Source organism: Juglans microcarpa x Juglans regia, chromosome 4D, assembly GCF_004785595.1.
Source record: "Juglans microcarpa x Juglans regia isolate MS1-56 chromosome 4D, Jm3101_v1.0, whole genome shotgun sequence".
Lineage (NCBI taxonomy): Eukaryota > Viridiplantae > Streptophyta > Magnoliopsida > Fagales > Juglandaceae > Juglans > Juglans microcarpa x Juglans regia.
Window position 1 is genome coordinate 23039955 of NC_054600.1, and position 15548 is coordinate 23055502.

The window sequence follows — 15548 nt, forward strand, 5'->3', positions numbered from 1 at the left end:
TTTATACTATTTCATTAAATTTACCTTTCTACTTTTGCATTGGTGCTCGTATTGGTGTGCAAATTTGCTTACAGCCAGATTTTTTTTTTTTTAATAGGATGTGAGGGTATTTTTTATAAGATGTAGGATATGAGATAGTAAATAATAAATAATAGTTGATGAGAATAATTTATATATATATATATATATATATTAATATGTGTGCGAGAAAATGAAATACATATTAAATCCCCGATTCCACAAAAGCAGAGCTGCAGAGAGCCTCTTCCAAGTTCCTACCACCCACCGCTTCACAACTTGTGTTGTCCGTAGGCAAAGAAAAATGAAGAAATCTATAAAGCCAAACAGAACACAAGAAAAAACCCTCAACTGATCTTCGTTAATCATTGAGAAGACCACCTTGATCTCCCTCTCCGGCCAGGACCTTGTTTGGATCAGAGACAAAAAGGAAAAAAAAAAAAAAAACTATCAACAACCAACAACACCATGGTTGAAACCAGACGCAGCTCCTCCTCTTCCAAACGTGCCCTCTCCTCCCCTCCTCCCACCACCGCCAAACGATCCAAGGTACCCTCTTTATCCTTTACGGTTGTCTAGGTGCATATGGGTGAAATTTCTGGGTCCAGTGTATGTTTGAGTTTTGTTCTATGTATGCATATTATTGGGGATATGGTTTTTTTTTGGATTGATTGTGGCGTGAAACTCTAGGTATCCGAGGCGTCCTCGTCAACCAATGATGCTCGGAGCGCTCCGTCGGTGGAGAATTTAGGTCCAGTTAAGGAATCCGGGTCTGAAACTGAAGACCCGGAGCTGCAATCCCCTGATCTGCTGAACACCGGTTCGCCAAAGCCCGCTGATGCCTGCGATGCGGATAAATGTGCTGGTTTCGTTGTCGAAGGCGAGGCCTTGGTGTCGTCGCTGTCTTTGGGTAAAATAATTTCGAAGCTTTAGCTTTTGCATGAGCTCTTGAGTGTGTTTGAAATCTGGGTTTTTGTTTGAGTTGTGCATTTAGGTGGTTTTATTTTTTGTTCTGGGGTTGGTGGTGGATTTAGGTGGAGCTGCCATGGATGCTGATAAATCAAAGGCGGCCGGCACTGCACTACGTTCGAAGAAGCGTCCTACAAAGCTGACCAAATCGAGTTCTAAAGCCGCTTGGGGAAAGCTTCTTTCCCAGTGCTCTCAGGTTGGCTTTTCTTCTTTTCCTGTGCTTTCTCCGAAATCTGGATTATTTTGATGCGATCGTTGCTCTGTTTGGTTTATTGGGAAAATCCATGGAGAGGAAAGAATTACTTTTTGATGGCTGTTTGTTACTTGAACCTTTCCAAATAGAATCAATATTTCATCTTGTTGCATTCTCTTGGGTTTTCCAAGCAATTGAGCCAAGACTCTGGGTTTTTTGTATTGAGCTTTTGAGATTTGGTTGAATTGGTTATACATGGTTTGTTAAATCTTTTATTGGGTTATGGATGGTTTTTTGAGCTGTGACTCCCTTCTCAAGCCTGCATTTGTTAGATCTGCTAGGCCTGATAAAATTGTTTTGGTTGCCTTTATGGTGGGTACCTTTTGTCTGGAGTAGCTGTGTGAAGTGGGGAAGTTTGATTTGTCTGTTCAAGTAAGTTGAAATCACAAAGGGAAAAGTAGGCATGGATCAATTACTTTCATTTGGAATGTGACCCTTTAATTCTCCTCATTAGGGAGGTTTACATTTGGACTGGTAATTATTGGATAAGTAGGATATGAGACTTTACAATGGCCTTAAACTTAATATGCTTCTTTGGCGATTAATTTGTTACTACATTTTGCTTGAACCTAGTCTTGTTTGCGTTTATAATCTTTTTAAGAATATCCTACCAAAAAAATGATTGCTTTTAAGACTAATTATATATTTTGAAAGAATAAAAAAGGAAAGGGGGTAAGAAGCTTAAGGCCGCGTTTGTTTTTTGATATGAGATGAGATGAATTGAGATGAAAGTTGAATAAAATATTGTTAGAATATTTTTTACTGTTATTTTTGTTTTTGGATTTGAAAAAGTTGAATTGTTTATTATATTTTGTGTGAAAATTTAAAAAAGTTGTAATGATTAGATGAGGTGAGTTGAGATGAACTGTGAAAACAAATGAGGCCTAAATCAGTTTAAGAAAGTGCTACCAGGGGAAAGGATTACATTGTTACTCTACAAGAGGGAAGCTTAATAGAGAAGGGTAGTGAGAACAAAATATCATTTGAATGGAGGATGGACTAAGGTGGTACTGGGTCCTTATGGAGTTGCGTTTAGAAATGCATTAGGAGGGGTGGGGAGATTTTTGAGTTTTTTCAGATAGGAAGTTGGGGATGGAATTAAGATGAGGTTTTGCCATTACCTATGGTGCGGGGATCAACCATTAAAGGACTTTCTGTAGTCGTTCAGTATTGCTTGCAGTAAGGAGGCACGGGTAGTTGATTAGACAATATTATATGAAACTCTTCAGTGGAATTTATCTTTTATTAGATCTGTTCAAGGTTGGGAGGTCAAATTGGGAATAATGTTTTTTGAATGTTGTACTCTCTCAAAGTGAAGTGAGACTAGGTGGTGAAAATAGTATTTGGTGGCTCCCTTCCAAGAGAAGGAAGTTTGAAGTTAGGTTGCACTATCAAGCATTATTTATGTTGGAAGATTATTTTCTGTAGAAGAGTTTTTGCAAAGTTAATGTGCCTGTGAAATGTTATTGTGTGGATGGTGGACCTTGGGAAGGTTTTGACTTTATATAACCTATGGGAGATAAATTTCTGTGGTGGATTGGTGTTGTATGTGCAATGGGAGCAGGGAATCCATTAGTCACTGTCTCCATTGTGAAGCGGCAAGACTGCTATTTTAAGCGTTGTTAGAGTAGAATGGGTCATGCCTAGAAGGGTAATGGAGTTATTAGATTGTTAGAGTTCGATTGGGAGATCACCCAGTTCTAGCTGCTTTGAGGACGGTACCTTTGTTTTTGTTGCAAAGCATATGGAGAGAGTGCAATGGAAGATGCTTTGAAGATTGTGAGATGCTGGTAGATGATCTATAGAATATATTGGTGAAATACTTCATACATGGATGAGGATGTATAATATTTCCCAAGTTTGTAATATTTCTGGATTTATGAATTCTTGTCCTTCTTTTAACCATTGAAGGGATTCTCTCTCACTGATAAAAAACAGGGTTATCTCGTCTATACATCTTGTGTACTAGGGTTGTGCTCCTGTGCTTTTAATGAAATGAATTCACTCATCAAAGTGTAAGGAGGAGGAGGAGGAGGAGGAGGAGGAGGAGGACTTGGTGTTCTCATGAGGGGTGGAAGTGACATTACTGGTTCAGAATGGTGGTCTTATCATGTATCCTCTGTTTCATGAAGAAAAAAAAACCTTACTCCTCATGTCTTCCTCAACTATTTTCTCGCTGTTGGAGTGTTGTTCAATGCAGGTTTAGAATGCCTGTATTTCTTGAGACATGAGTTTGGATCATGATGCAACCTAGAGAATTGATGGGAAAGTTGCTTGAAGTTATCCTGTGAGGCTTTTAGTGGTGTGTAGTGATTGCTTAGCTTGTCAATTTCTTCTTTCCTTGGCCAGAGTGTCTTAGTGAAAAATTTTCTGGAAGTATAAATAATAATTTTGTCAAAGAAAGGGGAACGCTGCTAATAGGATCCCAGCCCCCCCGCCCCAGCCAAGAGCAAGGTGAAAGAAGATGATTTGGTGTACTCTTGAGGGGTGGAAGTAACATTACTGGTTTAGAAGGGCGGTCTTATAATGTATCCTCTATTCATGAATGAAAAAACCTTACTCTACATGTCTGTGCGGAACTGTTAAGAGTGTTGTGTGATGCAGGTTTAGAATGCCTGTATTTGTTGAGACATGAGTTTGGATCATGAGATGCAGCCCGTAGAATTGATGAGAAAGCAGAAAGTTTGTAAGAAGCTGCCCCCCCCCCCCCCCCCAAAAAAAAAAAAAAACCACCCAGCCAGCCAAGACTTAAGAAGAGCAAGGTGGAGAGTATGGTTGTGGGTTCAAGACCCTTTGGTGCATTTTTTACTTACCAATCATTGGAAAAAGGGGAAAAAAAAAAAGAATAGCACAACTGAGAACGAGCCTTTCCTTTTTTTGGTAACATTTATCTTTCTAAGAAGGTATTTATCCTATCCTTTTGATTTGTCTATTGAGAATTTCTTCTTCTCTTTTTGCCGAAAGTTGTTTTCCCTTTAATCATTAATGTACTTTCTACCAAACATTTTTTCATGCAGCCTTTTCAACATATCATTGTTTGTTTTGGCTAATCAAGAAACTAATGGATATTATTGTTGGGATGAAAAGTTTAGTTGAAAAGAATCTGTTACTTGATTAATGAAACTCGCCCTCTTCCCATCTCTCTTAATCTTAGTTTTTTCCTTGCCTTAAGAAACTTGGATCCTGTTTTTTATTACAAATATATCCTGGAGTCCGAATCTGCTTAATTAGCTTCAATTCTCGTATATTTTGGGTTGAATTGTTTTTGGTTGCCACAGCAAACAGGTAAATGAGGACTTGATTTTTATTTCTCATCTCTTACCGTTTCTTTACCTAGAATTTTTTATTTTATTTATTTCTCATCTCTTCTAGTGAGGCAGGCAGGGTCTTAACTTGATCTTGATGTTGTATCATTGCTTTTGAACTAATCTGCTGTTTGGTCCTTATCTTTTCCCAGAACCCTCACCTGTCATTATGTGGTACTACCTTCACAGTTGGTCAAGGTCCTCAATGCGATTTGTGTATTGATGATGAATCCATTAGTGCTAAATTGTGTAGATTCAAGTACATAGAGGTTGGTTCTCTTTACAGTGCAAGGACATTGCTTATATATTTCAGGATGACTTGTAATACTACTGACCTGTTTTTTTTTTTTTTTTTTTTGTTCAAAATAATTCTGGATAGCGTGAAGGGTCATCTGTTACATTACTGGAAATCACTGGGGGAAAAGGTCTCGTGCAAGTAAATGGCAAGACCTATAGAAAGAATTCTAGTGTAATTCTAAGCGGAGGTGATGAGTTGGTCTTCGGTACTTTTGGGAAGCATGCATATGTATCCTTCCCCCCCCCCCCCCCCCCCCCCCCCCCCCCCCCCCCCCAAATTTTTACAGTGAATGCCATTGTGGGTAAAGCTGTTTAATTTATTTATTTTTTAAAACATCCCCCCACCCTTCAGAAAAAGAAGAAATCCCTATGTTTTCTTTTGATGCAGTGCCTTGGTGTGATACTGTTGCTTCATGCAATCTTTTTATTTCTCCATATGGATGTTCTATATATTCCTTGACATGAAATCAGATTTTTCAGCAGCTCACCAGCGATAATTTAGCTGCTCCTGTAAGTATATTAGAAGCACATAGTGCTCCAATAAAGGGGATTCATATCGAGGCAAGATCTGGGGACCCCTCAGCTGTTGCTGGAGCATCAATTTTAGCTTCTTTGTCTAATTTGCCAAAGGAGCTAACCTTACTTCAGGAACCTGCTAAGACTGGTGAGGATGTGGAACAGAATACTGAGATATCCACGCTACCTTCTGGATGTGGAGGGTCAGATGATCATACTCCAGACATTGACTTGAAGGATATTGCTAATGATAATGATCTTGCCGGTATTTCTTCAAGAGAGAAAACTGTTGTTCCATCACCTGATGCTGTCAATGAGAACCCTAATCTTGCTAATCTTGGATTGGATCCTTTTTTGGTCTCTGATGTTGGAAAAGTCCCTGCAGCAAACTATGAATTAAGGCCACTATTGCGGATGCTTGCTGGTGCATCTTCAGATTTTGGTTTAAGCAGCAGCATCTCTAAAAGACTTGATGAGCAGAGGGAAATGAGAGAAATCCTTAAGGATTTTGATCCTCCATCAAATTTGATAAGTAGGAGGCAAGCATATAAGGATAGATTACAACTAGGAATTTTCAGTTCTGACAATATTGAAGTCTCATTTGACAGTTTTCCATATTACTTGAGGTATAAAACTTTAATTTTATTTTATAATTAGGTTGTACGTCATTTGAAACTTATTTTAATCATTGCATATGTTTTATTTGGCAATGTGTTGTACATTCCATGCCTAGGAAACTACACAAAAAAAGAAAAAGAAAAAGAAAAAGGCATCTGGTTCCTGTACTTCCTTGTTTGATCCAGGCTTATAGCCTGATATTGCCCATACACGTTACATATTCTGCTGTACATTGGAGACTTATCTTCTTTGAATTATGTGCGATGTGGCAGTGACACTACCAAGGATGTTTTGATTGCTTCAACGCATGTTCATTTGAAGTGTAATAAATTTGTGAAGTATTCCTCAGACCTACCTACTGTGTCCCCACGTATATTACTCTCTGGTCCTGCAGGTAATCTGCCATTTCTGTGTTGATGTGATTCCTATGTTGGGCGTGTTGAAGTTTTGTATTCCTAATCCTGGATGAGACATTTCCAATGGAATTTTACAGGTTCAGAGATATATCAGGAGACTTTGGTAAAGGCGCTTGCCAAACATTTTGGCGCTAGACTGCTAGTTGTTGATTCTCTTATGTTGCCTGGTGTAAGCTTCCTTGATGTCTTTATATAATTTTCTCTTTCATTGTTGAAATTTACCTCCTCTGTGTTGTAAGGATTTTATTACTGTCTTTTAAGCTGCAATTTTCTGTTAACAAAAGCTGTTTCCACATTATTGTAATATAAGCTCTTGCTTGGACCAAAGAATTACCAGTTTGCATGCGCATCTTACCTTTTTTTGCATCATTGCAAATCATTTTAGGGACCACCACCAAAAGATTCTGATTCTGTGAAAGAAGCTTTGAGGCCTGACCGAGCATCAATTTTTGTTAAACGAGCTGCGCAGGCTGCTGGGTTTCAGTATAAGAAACCAGCTTCTAGCGTTGATGCTGATATTACAGGTGGATCCACATTAAGTTCTCAGGCTATGCCGAAGCAGGAGGCATCCACTGCATCATCAAAAAGCACTACACTCAAAGCAGGCACGCTAGTCCTCTGCGCTCTTCTGTAACTATAATATATGGATGCTTGATTATCCATGTGCTTGGTTACTATGCTATGAATGGCTGTATCATAATTTATTTAGTATACACATAATTTATTGCTGCATCATGTAAAATTTACAGGTGATAGAGTAAAATTTGTCGGTACAATACCTTCTGGAGTTCCTCCACTGCCTAATTGTCCGCTAAGGTATTCTTTCTGCATGCTATAAATCGCATACCATTTATTGGCATATAAGGATTGATTGGGGATCACGGTTTTATTTTGTGTATTAGGATCTGGTACTAATTCTTTGTATTGAGGGAATGATTAGTGATCTTTTGTATTAATTTATACTTTGATGCAAAGTTAATGGTATTTTGTGTAAAACGCCTATGTTCTTGTTGCAAATTTATTTATTTGTATTTAGTTCATCCCTAAGCAGGGGACCAACAGCTGGTTGTCGTGGCAAAGTTGTTCTTGCTTTTGAAGAAAATGGTAATTCAAAAATTGGGGTTAGATTTGATAAATCAATTCCAGATGGCAACAATCTCGGTGGCCTTTGTGAAGATGACCATGGTTTCTTTTGTTCGGGTGATTCCTTTGATCCAAATCTCCTCTATTTCCTTCATTTTGAATCCTGGCTTTCTATTTGTTGCAGTTTTCTGTTGTCTTTTGTGACTTATTGATGCTTTACTCTGCAGCCAATAGTTTACAACGCTTAGATGGTTTTGGAGGTGATGATATTGACAAGCTTGCTATTAATGAGCTCTTTGAGGTAGTTCCACTCTTTACTGGTCTAAGTGGTGGTGGTGGTGTTTTGGAATCAAGATTGAGATGTCTCATGTTTGTAGGTCACTTCTAAAGAAAGTAAAGTTGGTCCATTAATATTGTTCGTCAAAGACATAGAAAAGGCTATGGTGGGTAGCTCGGATTCATATACGGTCTTAAAGAGTAAGCTCGAAAATTTACCAGAGAATGTTGTTATAATTGGCTCCCATACCCAGATGGACAGTCGTAAGGAGAAGGTAAGAAATTGCTTGTTTTCCTCTGTTGGGTTGTTTGAAAATGTAGGTACTGACATTCTTGTCCAAGATTTGTATTTGGCCTGCTGAAATACTGTTCCTACTTAATGTTTGCGACTTCCATTTTTCCAGTGCCATCCTGGTGGGCTTCTGTTCACTAAGTTTGGAAGCAACCAGACAGCTTTGCTTGATCTTGCTTTTCCGGTATGCTGACCTCTGCCATTTCTTTTTCCCTTCTGCCCTTTCTGCTTCAGGTGCATGTATATATCCATATGTATTTGTTTGGGTGTCTTAGCTCTGCTCTCTACCTATAAAGGTTGTCACTAACTTATATATGCATATGATTCTAATTAGTGTCTCAATTTGTTATCATGTATATACACTGCGTGCAATACCTAACGTCTCCTTAGTGGCATAGCTTTTCAGAGTTGTCATTTTGTATATATGTTTGGGAAACTTGAAATATCTCTTGCAATTGCACATTTGCAGATGTCACGCTGTTTTTACTTGTTTTTTAATTTTCCTTCCCCCAACTAGTTAGTTTAGCGCATGGTAGATAATTGTCCAACAATGATAGATGGCATGCACGATATTCAGCATGTGAAGAAATGAGCTATGCAGTCCTATGACTACAGTTCTATTATGTAGCATAAAGGCAACCAAAGCAGATCGAGCACCAGTATTTTCCTTCTCCCCTCTAGTTAGTTTAGCTCATGGTAGATAATTGTCCAACAATGATAGATGACATGCACAATATTCAGCATGTTAAGAAATGAGCTATGCTGTCCTCTGACTACAGTTATATTATGTAGCATAAAGGCAACCAAAGCAGATCGAGCACGTCTATGGATTATTCTCAAATTGGTCCACTTGAGATGATCCTGACAGATCCTGTATTAATTTAGTTGAGATGGCTACAGAAAATGAGTCTTTGTTTTGCAGATGAATGACTAAAGGAGAATGGTGGTTGTGAAGGATGAGAAGAACCTGCAAAATCACAGCTACAGTTTATAAAGTAATCAGTGATCACCGTGTATTAGGTGTGGTTTGAGCAGTTCTAGAAAAGACAAATTGAACTAACTTGTTGATAATCATCGACAGTTTGCCTTAAAAATAGCAAGGCCCTGACTTGAAAACTCCAACCTGGGAATTGATCAGAGTATGATTATTTATGAAGAATTAAGGATAAGAATCACATGAAATAAATTCTCGCATAACTATGCCTTAGGATTTCTTTGGACATCCTCTTCCGTACTTTTTTATTTACCTTCACCTCTATTAATTGCCATTATGTGTTATAAATTTTGGAAATATTAATCTCTGTTAAGGTTTAATATTTCTTTGGAGCTAAATTATTCAAATAACCTTGAAGGGAAGTAAGCTCCATTTCCTAAGTTTTTCAGATAGCCTTGGAAAGAAGTAAGCCCCATTTTCTAGGTTTCTTCCTGATAGCCTTCATCAATCTTGTTTTAATTAGATTTTCTTCTTTGGCCAAAAAGCTGAAAGGTGTATTCTTACTTTTCCACATTCAATTCTGCTTGGTTTGTATTATGGTAATGCATGACTATTTGGGGACCATGATTATATAGGACTGTGGAACTTGACATGGTTCTCTTTGTGAAGTGGAAGTTGGATCATTTAAGATTTTGGGTCTGTTGGTGGCATTAAAAAATAACCTATCAAGGCTTGTGTGATTCCTCTTCCTCTAGGATAGAGTTGAAATTGGCCTTCAGGACGAGGAATGGTTGGCTTTTAACACTGAAAGCGTTACCTTTGCTTTGAGTGCCATGATGGCAAGGCAGCTACAATCTGATTTCTGGTCACTACTCTGTTTATGGAATCAGAAACTCTTTGAAACGGCAATTCCGTTCTCATGCAGTTAACGGCCACAAATAAAATGCTGACACATCAGCAACCCACACAAAAGTTACGTGAGTGCATCACATGTTAATAAAAGAAAAATTAGAGAAAACGTGTGTTAGCCACCGAGAGAAACAACTATTATTCTGAAAACACAAACCCACCCTACCCACACCGCTGCACACATTCATACCGGCGCAGGAGCTCCGATGGCACTAACCCAACACTAAAAAAACACTGTAAAATTGCACTAAACACTTCCAGATCAGATAAAAAAAAACCAAATGAGAAGATTATCAAGCACCAAAAAACCTGGGCATGAAATTGGTGTTAGAAGATATTCTTAAATCTGATTAATGATTACTTTTGAAGAAATATAGCTTAAAAACTTGTGTTTTCACTATAATTGCTTTTTGGAAGAACATCAGTTTGGCGTGGGATGGACCAGATCATATTTAAAAAAAAAAGGCAATGAGTAGATTATCAAGCACAAAAGTCCTGGCCATGAAATCGGGGTTAGAAGATATTCTCAATTCTGATATATGTTCCACAAATCAATGATGAGGATAAGAAAAAAATTTCGTAGGAGAGAGAGAGAGAGAGAGAGAGAGAGGGAGCGTTGGTTTCGTTTCTCGTGGGTTTCTTGGGAGAGAGAGAGAGAGAGGGGAGGGAGGGACGGATGGGTTGATGGGATGAAAAAAAAGTCTACATGGAACATCTCTATTGGAGGCCGTTATTTAAGTGAAATCGGTTCAACCTGCGTGAAGATATTCTCTTATGGAATACAATCTTGTCTACTGTGCATAAAATTTGCTATTGGATAGGAAGTTTATTATATGATCTCTCTCCCTCTCTCAATGCAAACAGAGATAGACATGCACTCACACATATGCACAGTGGTCACTTTTGATCTAAATGATATGGTTATTGCTTTAATTTCAGGATAATTTTGGTAGATTGCATGATAGGAGTAAAGAAATCCCAAAAGCAATGAAGCAACTCGCTCGACTTTTCCCTAACAAAGTGATGGTACAACTGCCTCAGGTATGGGCCCACCTTCATCTATACTGCCATGATGATGCTGTTGTTTTCTGAAAATATTTGATATTTCTGTTATTCTTGACAGGATGAAACTCTACTTTCGGACTGGAAGCAGCAGTTGGAGTGTGATATTGAAACTTTGAAAGCTCAGTCTAATATTGTCAGCATTCACTCAGTGAGTAGCACCTGATCCTGTTGTTTGGGGATCTTACTTTCACCCTCTACGTTCCTCTATGCTGATAGTTATTTCTGCCTAGAAACAAAATCCATTGGCTCATTCTTCTTGGCTTTATAGAACCATTTGACATTATGGCAGTGGTAGCATTAGTGCTCGTACATTTGTCCCATAATTTGGGCCCAGTGGGAATTAGATATCCATTCATAAATAATATTTGAGGTTGAATATTGCGATCTCTCTCTCTCTTTCTCTCTCTCGCACGCGCGCGCGGGCACACAGGAGAAATGCATTCATTCTCATCAGCTTCAGAAATCCTTAATATTTGTATTTCTTTGAAATTTATTTTTGTTATAACAGTCAGATTGTTTAGTTTTTGTTGACTTTGTGCTATTGTTGGATGTTAACAAAATAATTTTTGGTTTCAGGTTCTAAACCGAATTGGCTTGGATTGTCCTGAACTTGAAACTTTGTTTATTAAAGATCAAGCCCTTACTACTGAAAGTATGTATTCTGTCTCAACCTTTGTTTCCCCAAGTTATGTGGGGATCTTCACTGTGATATCATTTTGCCTTTACTTATTCTTATGCTAGGTGTTGAGAAAATAATTGGATGGGCTCTAAGTAACCACTTTATGCATCATACTGAAGCGTCAGTCAAAGATGCTAAACTTGTGATTTCTGCTGAAAGGTAGTCCAATTCTTTTGAATTGTGGTCATCATGTTTTGGAAATTCGTAATCAAATAGTTAAAAAATGGTTTACCTCTCTGTTTTCCCATGTTAACATTGTTCATGACTGTTAATTTGCAGCATTAAGTATGGGCTGAACATTCTGCAGAGCATTCAAAATGAAAGCAAAAACTTGAAGAAATCACTCAAGGTAAAGTTAACATCTACTTTTTGGTTGTTCTCACAGATTCAATTGTCACCTCTCCCATTCCTTTCTGGGAATGAAATGTACTCCCCCCGATTTGTTTGTACTTTATATTCTGTTTAAGCTCAAAATTTTTCAGGATGTGGTAACTGAGAATGAATTTGAGAAGAAACTTCTTGCTGATGTTATTCCACCAAGTGACATTGGGGTTACTTTTGACAATATTGGGGCTTTAGAAAATGTAAAGGATACCTTGAAGGAATTGGTGATGCTTCCTCTTCAGAGGCCTGAATTATTTTGTAGAGGGCAGCTGACTAAGGTGAGAGGATCTATATATGTGTTTTTCACTAGTTTCTCCTACCTATATTTGGCTAAGAAACTATGCTTTATTTTCCCATGCACATCTGTTTTGGATCTCTCTTTTGGGGGGTGGGGGGCTGTGATTCACCTTCTTAAGATAGCTACTCATGTGACAGCCTTGCAAGGGAATATTGCTCTTTGGGCCTCCTGGTACTGGGAAAACAATGCTTGCAAAGGCTGTTGCCACTGAGGCCGGTGCAAATTTTATCAATATATCGATGTCGAGCATTACTTCAAAGGTATTTATGGATATGGAAAGGTTGTCTGCACTCTATTCTGTTGCTTCTTCCGAACTTCTAGTGATGTCTCTCTATTGCTTGCAGTGGTTTGGTGAAGGGGAGAAGTATGTGAAAGCAGTTTTTTCTTTAGCTAGTAAAATTGCTCCTAGTGTTGTCTTTGTTGATGAGGTAAGTTTAATGCATCGGTTTTTTTTTTTTTTTTTTTTTTTTTATTGATAGATTAGTTTGATCCAACCTTGCCCCCTTTTTGTTGTTTGTGTTGGGGGGGGGGGGGGGGGGGCTCACCACAGCCCTCATATAAGCTTTCTGGTTGCTTCTCCCTCCTCTTTAACAGGGAAAAAACTGTTCACTTCAATTATTTTTACAGGTTGATAGCATGCTAGGAAGAAGGGAAAATCCAGGAGAGCATGAGGCTATGCGTAAAATGAAAAATGAGTTTATGGTGAATTGGGATGGTCTGCGAACAAAGGATAAGGAGCGAGTGCTGGTACTTGCTGCTACCAATAGGCCTTTTGACCTTGATGAGGCTGTTATTAGGAGGCTTCCCCGGAGGTAAAGTAAATGCGTCATACTTGTCATCACTTCGTTCCATTACTATTTGGCACAAAACAAGTTTCATATGCTTTCTACATGCAATTGTTGTGTATAGATTGATGGTCAATCTGCCAGATGCACCAAATAGAGAAAAAATTGTGAGAGTTATTTTAGCCAAAGAAGAGTTGTCGCCTGATGTTGATTTGGAAGCAATTGCAAATATGACCGATGGCTATTCTGGGAGTGACCTAAAGGTTCCCATTACCTTTTTTTTAATCTGCTCTCCAGCTAGATAATTTATCTCTTTATTGCATTTTGGGTTCATCTAATTACTTTTTTGGTTGTAGAATCTTTGTGTGACTGCGGCACATTGTCCGATTAGAGAAATTTTGGAGAAGGAAAAGAAGGTTAGTTTGCCATTTTTAGTTCAAGGATGTATTTCTTTTTGGTTTGCTATCTTGGTATATGAATGAAACTCTGCTTTATCTTTTAATGAGAGCATAATAAGCTCAGCCTGACACACCTGTTTGGTCAAGTTTTATCTTTATGTTTGTATGTTTGGTGCTAATTGTATTCTAAGCTCGGCCGCACCCTTTGTCAACAATGTGATGAAAAGCATGCTTCCTCCCTCTCTTGATTCTGTTATATATGCTAGGAATAAACATTATGATTGACTGTAATTGTGATCCATTGCTTTATTTTTTATTTTTACAAGTAATCCATTGCTTTATATTTTGCTTTTGCATTGATTTGAGCTACCACCTTTTACTTATTCTTACACGTAATCAAACTACTGCCTAGAAAGTACAGTATCTTGCAATATATCTTCTATTTGAAGAAGAATATATCTTCTATTTTAACCTATATTATGACTTGGGTCTAGGAGCTTCTTAAGATGGTGTCCCAATTGGGACGGTAGGAATTCCTAGAATTGGCTATACCAATGTCATATGACGTATCCGTACTACTGATGGTATGATAATTTAGCTTCCTAACTTATTAAGGATATCTGTTAGGATCTAGGAATAACTTTTTTGATAAGTAGGATCTTTGAATAGTGATCCTCGATCCTCCTAAAGTCCATGATTTGGATACATGGCAGGCCTGTTTCTTTTATGAATCAAAGGCGATCGTGAAAACTTGAATAAAGTTCTCCTTATAATCAATATTTTAAGTCTATGAATAACCTTTAGCAACCAACATGCCTTTAAATGTTCAATTGAGCCATTTATGTAAAATTTACCGTGTACACCCACTTATAGCGAACAATCTGTTTATCAGAAAGTAGTAAAATAATATCCATTACTGTTCCTTTTGAGGGACTTCAATGTATGAATTTTGGTTGGGTTGAATGCAACTTCTAAATATTGTCCAGTTACGAGGATAGCTGGACATATAGAGTAGAACCTCAAGTTCCATAGAATGATTATCATTTTAAATATGATAGAGATACAAATGTCATATTTTCCCTCTTGGTGGAACTTTTCTAGATGATGTGCTTGAAATATTTTCCCTTGTGGTGATTAACAATAAGTTTTTGAGTTTGAGGAATCAAGGAGCTGCTACTTTTAATCATGGGAGTTTCGAAACAGCTGCTCTTTGAATTCAAAGTATTTGCATTAATGGTGGAAGGCAAATCGATTCAGATAACTGAGAGGAATTGGAAGGTCACAAAAGAGATGATCCTAGGGATGTACCCGGTGAACTGGTTCACTAAAATGCTGGAGGAATGCTAGATGGGTGAGAAGAAGGAATTTTATGCAACTTCATGGGATGGTGGTGGTAGAAGTTTTATTGCCCAGAGATGCGCTAATGCTCATGGTCAATATATGGCACTAGTGGAGTATGGAGGAGGTGGCAGACGAGATTTTATCTTCATGCTTGAAGAAATGAAGGGAATGGGGTGGAAGAAAATGACGTTTGTACTGAGAGAAGTGTGCAACAACTCAGAGTATGGAGGAAAATCGGGTTATTATAGAGGGAGGTTGGGCTTCGGTCGAAAGGAGGAGCCTTCTAGAGGAAGGAGGTCGGTTTTGGTGCCGAAGGTGGAGGTAATCCAAGGGAACAAACAATTGTATAGGGAGGTGCTTAAAGAGTCGATGGCCTTGTTGTTGTCCCGGCACCCAGTGTAGGGGAGGAGGTAATGTCAAGTTGATAGTCAAGGGAGGAGCTGCCGCTGGTCACAACAACGTCCATGGTCTCGAGAAAAGTAAGCATGTAGGTCCATCATTTGCTCAAAAGAGATTGGGTGGTGATGGTCTTGATGGTGGCTTTGCAAGGGGTGGCATACGTAGCACTCTATGGGATATGAAGCAGCAATTGATGGATTTGCTAGAGACAATGAATAGTTTAATACGATGTGTTGATAAGGAATTGGGAATGGGCTTTGGCTTAGAGAGTGGCCTAGTAAAGCATATTAAGGCCCCGTTTGGATAGTGAAAA

General features: G+C 38.4%; 1 protein-coding gene across 2 annotated transcripts in view; it reads left to right on the forward strand.

Annotated features, from left to right (window-relative positions):
• The first annotated feature begins 213 nt into the window (after positions 1-213).
• The window catches only part of LOC121259565, a 30048-nt gene continuing 14713 nt past the window's right edge, over positions 214-15548 (forward strand). Inside the window, exons 1-25 of one of the 2 annotated variants that reach the window (XM_041161196.1) lie at positions 214-567; positions 709-928; positions 1053-1183; positions 4698-4814; positions 4925-5071; positions 5314-5984; positions 6249-6370; positions 6470-6561; positions 6778-6997; positions 7142-7208; positions 7429-7592; positions 7703-7776; positions 7853-8026; positions 8156-8227; positions 10826-10927; positions 11010-11099; positions 11528-11603; positions 11693-11789; positions 11910-11979; positions 12113-12292; positions 12450-12572; positions 12657-12740; positions 12940-13124; positions 13222-13360; positions 13454-13513. In XM_041161196.1, coding sequence (XP_041017130.1) covers positions 487-567; positions 709-928; positions 1053-1183; positions 4698-4814; positions 4925-5071; positions 5314-5984; positions 6249-6370; positions 6470-6561; positions 6778-6997; positions 7142-7208; positions 7429-7592; positions 7703-7776; positions 7853-8026; positions 8156-8227; positions 10826-10927; positions 11010-11099; positions 11528-11603; positions 11693-11789; positions 11910-11979; positions 12113-12292; positions 12450-12572; positions 12657-12740; positions 12940-13124; positions 13222-13360; positions 13454-13513 — 3558 coding nt within the window. In that variant the 5' untranslated portion in view covers positions 214-486. The remainder of the gene's footprint in view (positions 568-708; positions 929-1052; positions 1184-4697; positions 4815-4924; positions 5072-5313; positions 5985-6248; positions 6371-6469; positions 6562-6777; positions 6998-7141; positions 7209-7428; positions 7593-7702; positions 7777-7852; positions 8027-8155; positions 8228-10825; positions 10928-11009; positions 11100-11527; positions 11604-11692; positions 11790-11909; positions 11980-12112; positions 12293-12449; positions 12573-12656; positions 12741-12939; positions 13125-13221; positions 13361-13453; positions 13514-15548) is intronic. The other variant, XM_041161197.1, reaches the window with a different exon arrangement.